Below are 10288 nucleotides of genomic sequence, written 5' to 3'. Positions count from 1 at the left end.
TAAGGCGATGAGCTGAACCAAAGTCAGGGGCCTAAGAGGCGTGACTAAGGTGATGAGCTAAGCCAAAGTCAGGGGCCTAAGAGGCGTGACTAAGGCGATGAGCTGAACCAAAGTCAGGGGCCTAGGAGGCGTGACTAAGGTGATGAGTTGAGACAAATTTACATCAATATTTCCGAAAAAGTAACTGCTCATAGATAAAAATATAATGTAGCTTGCATGAATTACAACTTAAAGGAAAATTGTACTTGCAACATTAAGAATAATATTTTCCTAAATTGTAAGCGCTCCAAGGCCTCTTCATCATCTTTCCCTTTAAATCTTACAGGTAGTAAGCATCCGAACTGAGCCTCATCACCACCTTGTATGGTCCTTCCCACTTAGGGTCGAGCTTCCCTACAACCACCTCCTGAACTCTCCTGAGCACCAAATATCCTACCTGAAAACCCTTCCTACGCACCGACGATTATAGGACCAAGCTATCCTGTTCTTGTATGCCTCCATTCTGATAGCAGCAGCTTCTCTCTTTTCATCCAAAAAGTCTAGGTCTTCCATTCTCCTTTCTCCATTTTCCTCATCATAGAAAATGATCCGAGCCGACTCTTCTCCAATTTCTGCTAGCAGGACGGCCTCATTTCCGTACACCATACTAAATGGAGTCTCTCCAGTCCCAATTCTCGGTATGGTACGATATGACCATAACACACTAGGGAGCTCTTCCACCCAATTTTCCTGGGCTTTTCCCAAACGCGTCTTCAAGCTTTGCACCAAAGACCTATTAGTCACCTCCACCTGACCATTACTCTGAGGATAATGGACAAAGGTGAAGTGTTGCTAAATTTTCATTTCTTTACACCAAGCTTGCACTCGAGCCCCTTGAAACTATCTCCCATTATCAGAAATAAGCTTCCTGGGTACTCCAAATCTGCATACTATATTCTTCCATAGAAATTTCAGCACTTTCCCTTCCGTAATTCGAGCCAAAGCCTCCGCCTCCACCCACTTAGAGAAGTAATCAATAGCGACCAACAAGAATTTCTTCTGAGCTGGAGCTGGAGGGAAAGGACCCACGATATCCATTCCCCACTGATCGAAAGGACACGCTGCAATAATTCCTTTCATTAATGCTGCTGGCTGATGCTGAAGTCTGCTATGTCGCTGAAAACTGTCACAAGAAGTCACCAAAGCTATGGCACCTTTTAAAATAGTAGGCCAAAAATATCCTGCTAAGAGAACCTTACGGGCAAGAGAATAAGACCCCAAGTGATTGCCACAACACCCTCGTGTATTCCTTCAGGACATAATGAGCTTCCTTAGGGCCTAAACACTTGAGAAGAGGTCCAGAAAATGACCTCTTATAAAGAACTCCCTCCACCACCACAAAGCGGAGACTCCTCTGCTTCAACCGATATGCTTTATTTGGATCTTTTGGTAACTCGCCCTTCTCCATGTATTCCAAGAGCTCTCTTCTCCAGTCACTCTCTTCCTGAGCTAATGGTGTGAGCTCAGTAGAAGGTGTTAATTCCACATGCACAACTACGTCTCTGTTCTTCCAGTTATGAAGTGAGCTAGCCATCTTGGCAAGATAATCTGCTTTTTCATTGCTCTCTCTCGGAATTTGTTCAAACATTACTTCATCAAAGAGGCCCCGAGCTTCCTCTATTGCCCTTATGTATTCCTTCAACTTCTCATTTTTCACTTCATACGTTCCATTAACCTGCTGAGCTACTAACTGTGAATCAGAGTAGAGATGCACCCGAGCTGCCCCAGCTTGCTTAACTGCTCGGAGACCGATTAACACAGCCTCATACTCTGCCTCGTTATTAGAAGCTCGAAAATCCAACCTAACTGCCAATCTGATCTCATCTCCACGAGGAGAGATCAAAAACACCCCCACTCCACATCCTTCATTATTAGAAGATCCATCAACATATACTTTCCACAAATCCTCTGCTTCCACATGTCTCGTTTCGGCCAGAAAATCTGCCAACGCCTGAGCCTTAATGGCTAACCTTGGTTCATACTGGATGTCATACTCACTGAGCTCCGTAGTCCATTTCACCAATCTTCCCGAAATATCAACTCGAGTCAATATCCTCCCAATAGGGCTGTTGGTCAGTACCACAATAGGATGTGATAGGAAGTAAGGTCTGAGCTTCCTTGCTGTCATAACCAAGGCCAACGCTAGCTTTTCCACCTCCGAATACAGGAGTTCTGCACCCTTAAGGGCATGTGAAAAGAAATAGATAGGGTGTTGAGCTGCTCTCTCCTGCCTAATAAGTACTGAGCTGACTGCCTCTTCCAAAGCTGATAAATAGATGTACAATGGTTCACAAGGAATTGTCTTAGCCAACACAGGCAGTTCGGCTAAATAGCTTTTTAGGTCATCAAATGCCTTCCCGCATTCATCATCCCATTCAAATTTCTTGGCTTTACGAAGCACTTTGAAGAAAGGTAGACTTCTATGAGCTGATCTTGATATAAATCGAGACAAGGCTGCTATCCTTCCTGCCAACCTCTGAACTTCTTGGAGATTACGAGGAGCAGACATGGATCGGATAGCCTGCACCTTCTCAGGATTGGGCTCTATCCCCCTCTCAGTAACCATGTACCCCAAAAACTTACCTCCCCTAACTCCAAATACACACTTCTTTGGATTAATTTTCACCTGATAAGCTCTTAAAGTCGAGAAAGTCTCCTCAAGGTCGGCCAACAATCCCACATCATCCTGAGACTTCACCAGAATATCATCCACATAAACTTCCACATTTCTGCAAATTTGGGAGGCGAACACTCTGTCCATGAGCCTTTGATAAGTGGCCCCTGCATTCTTCAAACCAAAAAGCATCACTCTGTAACAAAAAGTTCCATGAGAGGTAGTGAAACTTACTTTGTCCTGATCTTCCTCCGCCAAAGGAATTTGATGATACCCCTGATATGCATCCATGAAGCATAAGTACTGATGACTTGCCGTAGAGTCAACCAACTAATCGATTCGAGGCAGTGGATAACAATCTTTGGGGCATGCCTTATTCAAGTCTCTGAAATCGACACACATCCTCCACTTTCCTGAGCTCTTAGGGACCAAGACCACATTTGATAACCAAGTAGGGAACTGCACTTCCCTAATGTGTCCTGCCTCAAGGAGCTTATCCACTTCTTTTTTAATAACCCTATCCTTTTCTGGTCCAAAGTGTCTCTTCTTCTGTTTTATCGGCCTCACTCCCACAAGAGTGTTGAGTCGATGAACCATAATTTCCGTACTAACTCCTTTGAGCTCTGACACAGACCAAGCAAAAACATCCTTGTTCTTATTCAAGCAGTCAACCAATCTTTGCTTCACTGATGGGACGAGATCAGCAGCTAATTTAACAATCTGAGCCTCAGGGCTTAATTCCACCTTCTCATTACCTTCTTCAGCATCAGAAGCACCTTCTGACCAAACACCCTCAATGTCCGACCTACTGAAACCATTCCTACTTCCCTTCTCTTCTTCTTTGCATAAATCTTCACTTCATTCACATAACACAACCGAGCCGCCTTCTGATCACCCCGAACAACCCCCACTTCTCTTCCACTTGGGAACTTCAACTTCTGATGATAGGTGGATGCCACGGCTCGGAAATCACTCAGGGCAGGGCGCCCCAATATTCCATTGAAAGAGGATGGTGCATCCACCATGGTGAAGCAAACCATTTTGGTTACTCTCTGCTCTCCATTTCCAAGAGATAATGAGAGCACTATTTGTCCCAACGGTTGCAAAGCATGACCCGTGAACCCATACAACTCCGTGGTGATTGGATCCAACTCAAATCCTTCCAACTTCATTTGATCAAGGGTTTCTTTGAAGATAATGTTTACTGAGCTACCAGTATCAACAAAGATGCGAGCCACATCATAATTGGCTATGGTCAAGGTGACCAATAACGGATCATTATGAGGTACCACCACATTCTTTAAATCTTCCCTTCCAAAACTAATGTTCGGATCAGTAGGACAGCTAAGATGAGAATTTACCTCAAAATTTTCCAATCTGCGCCCGTGAGCTTTGCGAGCCCTTCTTGAATCATCATCTGTAGTGCCTCCTGAAATCATATTGATCATGCCCCTATGAGGGTGATTTGAAATTTGCTCAACCCTATCTTCCTGACCATTTCGTGGAGCTCTTCTTTGATGATCAGGTTGGTTTCCCCTTACTTCATTTCCCTGATCCCTCCATTGAGGAGCTCGGCCTTGGCGAGGAGGATTTTCCCTCCAAGTCAGCTCAGCCCTGAGTCGAGCATCCTCAGAAATAATTCTCTGCACCTCCTCGCCTAGCGTTTGGCAGTCATTAGTGATATGCCCATACTCCTGATGAAAGTCACAAAACTTGTCGGATGGCGGTAACCGCGGGCCTTTCTCAGCATTTCGAGGCCTCACAAGCACTCGCCTATCCTCACAGACTTGCATTGCCTTCTCCAGGCTTACCGAGAGTGGTACGTAAGGGTAGGGTCCCTTAGCCCTGTTCATCTCTTCCGCAACCCTTTTTCTTCCAACATCTGCCTTCCCTTCTACCTTTGCTCCTATCTTGGTACTTGGCTTACTCCCAGACATTCCTTCATGTCTCCTTTGCCTCTGTGCATCCTCAAAATTCACATACTTCTCAGCTCGACTAAGGAGCTCATCATAAGTCAAAGGAGGCTTCTTGACCAAAGATTTGAAAAACTCTCCTCCCCTCAACCCTTGAGTGAAAGAGTTTACCAAGGTATCTGTAGTGGCCGCAGGTACTTCCAAAGCTGCTGTATTGAAGCGCTGAACATACTCCCTCAAAGGTTCCACCTCAGATTGCTTCAGATTAAACAAACTAAGAGAGGTCTTCAAATATTTTTTGCTACTCGCAAATTGGTGTAAAAAGGCTGAGCTGAAGTCATTGAAACTTCAAATGCTACCAGGCTGTAAAAGGTTGAACCATTGCTGAGCTGATCTCACCAGAGTGGTGAGGAAGACCCGACATTTAATTGCATCCGTATATCTGTGCAACAGGGCTGCATTTTCAAACCTTCCCAAATGTTCCTCCGGATCTGAGCTCCCATCATACTCCCCTAAGGTGGGTTGCTTAAAATTCGCAGGGAGTTCTTCATCTAAAATAGTCCGAGCAAAAGGGCTTTCTCTCTGTATCGGCCCAGGCCGACCTCCGACTTGCCGACCCAATCTCCTGATCTCTTCCCACATCGCATCCATTTGGTTTAGCTGACCTCCGGGCGGAGGGGGAGGAGGTGGTGGATTCTGACCCATGGCTGTTTGCACCGTTTGAGTGATGAACTGGCTGAGCTGATCTACAGTCATGTCTGCCACATTTCCTCCTCCCCTCCCTCTTCCTCTTCCTCTTCCCGCCATATCTACGCCTTAGCTTAAATTTCCCACGGACGGCGCCAATTGATATACCTCAATAAAGTGATCTTCTTGGATGAGCTAATTAGCCGCGCTAACAAAACTCCTCCAATAAATGATGACCAGTTGCTGACCTGAAATCACGAACAAGAGTATTAAAGGGGGGGCCGGAAGGTGTTCCGGCGTATCCCCTCCGACGCTCAAGTCAGATGCTAGGATAGCGAAATATAGAGAGTGGTGTGTGTACACGAGTGAAAAATTAGGATTCAAATAATGAAAGTGAACCTGGTATTTATAGGAGATGACTCTGAATCTTACGCTTACCTTCCTTATCAGGAACCCGAGAATCCCGAGATTGCAATCCCGAATATATAGGCGGATATCTCGTCTGAATCTAGCTTGACCTGTGAAAATATCGACATGTACATTTTATCCGAGCTGACCTGTCATCACCAAGACTCTATATTGTTGCTCCCCCGGGGGTCATATGAAAAGGGGCGAGTGAGTTATTACTAAACTCCTGAACTCGCCCTAAACATTGATCCTAACATCTTAACTAGCTCACCAAGGTTGTCGAACCCATTTACTAAGCTAACTCCCTACTAATATTGGTGCTGAGCTGAGCCCCCAGCTCCCGAACCTAGCTAGAAATTATGGTGGGGGAGCTTGGCCGAGCTCCGAGCTCCCGAGCTGATCTCCCGACCCGAGCTGGGAATTATGGTGGGGGAGCTTAGCCGAGCTCCGAGCTCCCGACCCGAGCTGGGAATTATGGTGGGGGAGCTTGGCCGAGCTCCGAGTTCCCGAGCTGAGCTCCCGACCCGAGCTGGGAATTATGGTGGGGGAGCTTGGCCGAGCTCCGAGCTCCCGAGCTGAGCTTCCGACCCGGTTCTGGTTGATTAGGGATGTTCCTTTTATATTAGGGTCATCGATGAGCTGAGGTGATTTCCTTCTCCGGATATCAGGTATGTAGGCATTATTATGGAAGCAAATTAATATGCAAATAAATGGTGTGCAATAAATGAAATAAAACATATCTTGCTCTACTACAAATACCAATATTTGCTTTCTTATCCCAGTTAAAGATATTACAAAAATAAAGAACATGGAAGGAATGGGAACGTGAGGGTAATGATAAAAACACGGACAACAATATGCGTAAATTCATCGCTGTAAAAAAATGGACTGAATATTAGGAAAAATCTATAAAATAAAGGCAAAAGCATTTCATCAATTCAATATTCTAAAACTAAAACTAAAAAGTAATATTTTTTTATTACTATTTCATCCCCACCAAAAACTCCTGAGCGTTTTGTCTGTTGAGCAATTGAGCGGGGCTAAGTTTTTTAGACGGAAATGATGACATGCCTTAGAATGAACATCAACTCAACCCCACGATAATTTAATCTACATCAACACACATTTAAGTTGAAATGTATAGTTATATTTAATTTTAAAGAATTCTAGATAAATTTCCAAGAGTGGGTTAGTTACTACCTAAACACTACAAAAAAAAGCCTTGATTTAGCCACGGTTTAAATAAATCGTGGTTACATTTAGCCACGTTTTTTTAAAAACCGTAGCAAAAATAACCACGCTTTTTTAAAACGTGGCTATTTTAGCCACGCATTTCTATCAACCGTGGTTAAAGGGCTTTAACCACGGTTTTAAAAACCGTGGCTACTTTAACCACGGTTTTTTAAAAAGCGTGGTTAAATTTAGCCACACTTTATAAAACCGTGGTTATTTAACCACGGTTTGTAAAAAGCGTGGCTAATTTAGCCACGGTTTTGAAAAGCGTTGCCAAAATAGCCACGTTTTTTAAAACCATGGCTAAAATTTACCACGTTTTATTCTGACAGTGGTTAAAGTTAGCCACGGTTTAAAAAAGCGTGGCTAAGAATAGACACGGTTTTTGACAAAGCGTGGCTGAAATAGCCACGGTTTTAAAAAGCGAGGTTGAATTAGCCATGATTTTTAATAAAGCGTGGCTGAAATAGCCACGGTTTTAATAAAACGTGGCTAAAGTAGCCACGTTTTTAAAAAGTGTGGCTAAATAACCATTTTATATACACCCACTTCATCTCTCCCGATCGTTATTTTTTCTTTTCTTTACCTATTCTGACCGCTAAAAATTGGTTTTGACCGTCAATAAAAAATCCGTCGGTGATCGAAGTTTAGATCGGAGAGTTGTTCCGAAATCCTCTTGTTTGGGCCTTTCTTTTAGTACCAATTTCTCTTATTTTAGAATTTATTCCATAGAATCCAATTTCTACAGCCATCGTTCGTCGCCGTGTTAGCTTTCTTTCACTTACAAAATTATTTTCAGCTTCTTAATTCACTTTGCATCTTATATTTTTTATATTTCTTTCTTGATGAATATGGCTTGTCTCTTGATCGATAGATTTATTATTTACATTGCTTTATTAATGTTGATTAAGGATATTCAAATACATTTTTAAAAAATTGTTCAGATTATTATAGAATATACGATTTACGTTTTAGTTATCATTATTAATTTTTTATATTTTATTTTGACGGTTATAATTTTTGTAATAAAACTTTATTTCAAATTAATTTATGTTTTAAATGTGACGTAAAATTAATTTATTTTATTGTTATGTTAATTAATTTAATTATTCTTATGAACATGACATTTTAGTTGGGCAGATTTTCAATTGGCATTATGGTAACAAAAAATATGATTATATTTATATTTGTAAAACATATATTGTTTGGCATGATATATTATATTTTATCAAAACTATATTGTATAATTTGTTAAACAAGACTATTTGTGAAAATACAGATATGTTGTAGACTATCATGATAATTATTTCTTTTGTAATAATTATTGTATGAGACAGATGCATTTATTTAATTATAAAAATATAATTGTAAGATAATTAATATGTTACGTATTTTTTCTTCTGTTTACTGTAGGAAAATATGAATCACACTGATAGAGGATGGATGTATCGTAGATTACAAAATGGTTATATTTCTGACGAGTATATTAATGGTGTAGAGGATTTCATGATCTTTGCTCTTAGTCATGTTGAATATTTATCAGCGGGTAAAGTACGTTGTCCTTGTAATCACAAAAAGTGTCAGAACAAAGTATTCTTAGATGAAAACACAGTGAAGGAGCACTTAGGTCGATCTGGTTTTGTACCGAACTATTACAATTGGCATCTTCACGGAGAAGAGTATATTCATCCAAATTTTCCAAATACCAATCCAGATGTGCCGTTGTCTTCATGGTCTCAGAGCAGGCATTGGGAATCCGAAAACATACATGCAGATCACATTTTTCATAGTCATGATCAAGAGTATTTCCTTACAAATCAAAATCTTGGTCACGAAATACCTGGAGATTATCAGGAAGAAGGTCCGTCGCAATATGTAGACCCCAATATCGATCACGTAGAAAGCCCCAACAATTACATCAAAGGATTATACGAGCTCATAAAATCTGCGGAGAAAGAAATCTGGGATGGAAATCCACACGGTCACTCTTTGTTGTCTGTCCTTGCGAGGTTATTGAAGATGAAACATGAGCACAACATGTCAGAAAGAAACTTCAACGACATGGTCCAGTTAATGTCAGAGTTATGTCCAGCTGATAACCACATGCCTGACAGTTTTTATTCGACAAAGAAGCTCATCAAAGAACTAGGTCTTCCCGTCGAGAAAATTGATTCTTGTAACAACAATTGCATGATTTACTGGGGTACAGATTCAGACTTATCCGAATGCAAGATTTGTGAACATCCTTGTTACAAACCGTCTCGTCGGCGTGGAATCCAAAATAATAAGAAACAAACGCCGTATAAGAGGATGTATTATTTTCCCATCACTCCTCGTCTCCAGCGGTTATATGCATCCACCGCGACTGCTTCTCATATGCGATGGCATCACGACCACCATTTTGACATGGAGACAATGACACACCCATCTGATTCTCCGGCATGGCGTCATTTTGATGAAACACACCCGTGGTTCGCTGCAAAAATCCAAAATGTCAGGTTAGGACTTTCAACAGATGGGTTCCAACCATTTGGCCAACCAGGACAAAAATACTCATCATGGGCCGTCATTTTAACCCCGTACAATTTGCCACCTTGGATGTATATGAAAGATGAGGTCATGTTCCTCTCTGTGATCGCACCTGGACCGAGTAACCCAAAGGATAAGCTCGATGTTTTATTGCAACCATTGATTGCCGAGCTTCAAGAACTTTGGTACGATGGTGCTGCCACATACGACATACACTCGCAGACTAACTTCACGATGAGAGCAGCATTGATGTGGACCATAAGTGATTTCCCAGCGTATGCGATGCTTTCCGGTTGGAGCACAGCTGGAAAACAAGCATGCCCTTATTGCATGTCTGATTCGGAAGCATTCACACTAGCGCACAGTGGTAAGACATCATGGTTCGACAACCACAGGAAGTTTTTGCCCGATTATCACCGACTACGGCGCAAGAAAAACATGTTTGTACGAGGAAGAATTGTTTTGCATCCTGCTCCCGCCATCAAAATAGGAACCGAGCTTCTAAATGATATAGATGCTTATGGTTTTATACCTTCATACGATGTCGACTCAGAGATCCAAAACAGAGAGATATGTCATTTGGCAAGATGTGGTTGGAAAAGACTCAGTATTTTATGGGAGTTACCGTATTGACGTACTAATCTGATCAGACATAATTTGGATGTGATGCACATCGAGAAGAATGTTTTTGACAATGTTTTCAAAACAATCATGAATGTCCCCGGACGTACGAAAGATAATGCAAAATCAAGGGCAGATCTGGTTGAAATGCGTATCATAACTGAGTTACATCCAGACGTGTCTAAAGGTAGACATCCCAAGGCTAGTTACACTTTGGAGCGTAGTGCGAGGGAGGTTCTTTGCA

General features: G+C 42.0%; 2 protein-coding genes across 2 annotated transcripts; one reads left to right on the top strand and one right to left on the bottom strand.

The window, feature by feature from the left end:
* Positions 1-432: 432 nt before the first annotated feature.
* On the bottom strand, positions 433-5373 carry LOC140889349 (uncharacterized). Its single transcript, XM_073297065.1, has 6 exons — positions 4966-5373; positions 3409-4824; positions 3026-3307; positions 1269-2929; positions 931-1162; positions 433-801 (listed from the first exon to the last, which is right to left on the bottom strand). The coding sequence occupies exons 1-6, from the start codon at positions 5371-5373 to the stop codon at positions 433-435; spliced, it is 4368 nt and encodes a 1455-aa protein (XP_073153166.1).
* Positions 5374-8313: 2940 nt separating this feature from the next.
* On the top strand, positions 8314-10056 carry LOC140889348 (uncharacterized). Its single transcript, XM_073297064.1, has one exon. It carries the CDS (start codon positions 8314-8316, stop codon positions 10054-10056), a length of 1743 nt encoding a protein of 580 aa, XP_073153165.1.
* Positions 10057-10288: the final 232 nt, after the last annotated feature.

Source organism: Henckelia pumila, chromosome 3 (genome assembly GCF_033568475.1).
Source record: "Henckelia pumila isolate YLH828 chromosome 3, ASM3356847v2, whole genome shotgun sequence".
NCBI lineage: Eukaryota > Viridiplantae > Streptophyta > Magnoliopsida > Lamiales > Gesneriaceae > Henckelia > Henckelia pumila.
This window is presented reverse-complemented; position numbering and strand designations above follow the sequence as displayed.

Excerpts from the sequence above, each read along its gene's own strand:
- LOC140889349 (XM_073297065.1), bottom strand. The coding sequence starts at position 5,373 with ATGGCGGGAAGAGGAAGAGGAAGAGGGAGGGGAGGAGGAAATGTGGCA. Across the intron at positions 4,825-4,965 it reads GGGTCTTCCTCACCACTCTG|CAATCTGAGGTGGAACCTTT; the intron begins GTGAGATCAGCT and ends TTTAATCTGAAG. Across the intron at positions 802-930 it reads AATTTCTATGGAAGAATATA|AGTAATGGTCAGGTGGAGGT; the intron begins GTATGCAGATTT and ends CATTATCCTCAG.
- LOC140889348 (XM_073297064.1), top strand. The coding sequence starts at position 8,314 with ATGAATCACACTGATAGAGGATGGATGTATCGTAGATTACAAAATGGT.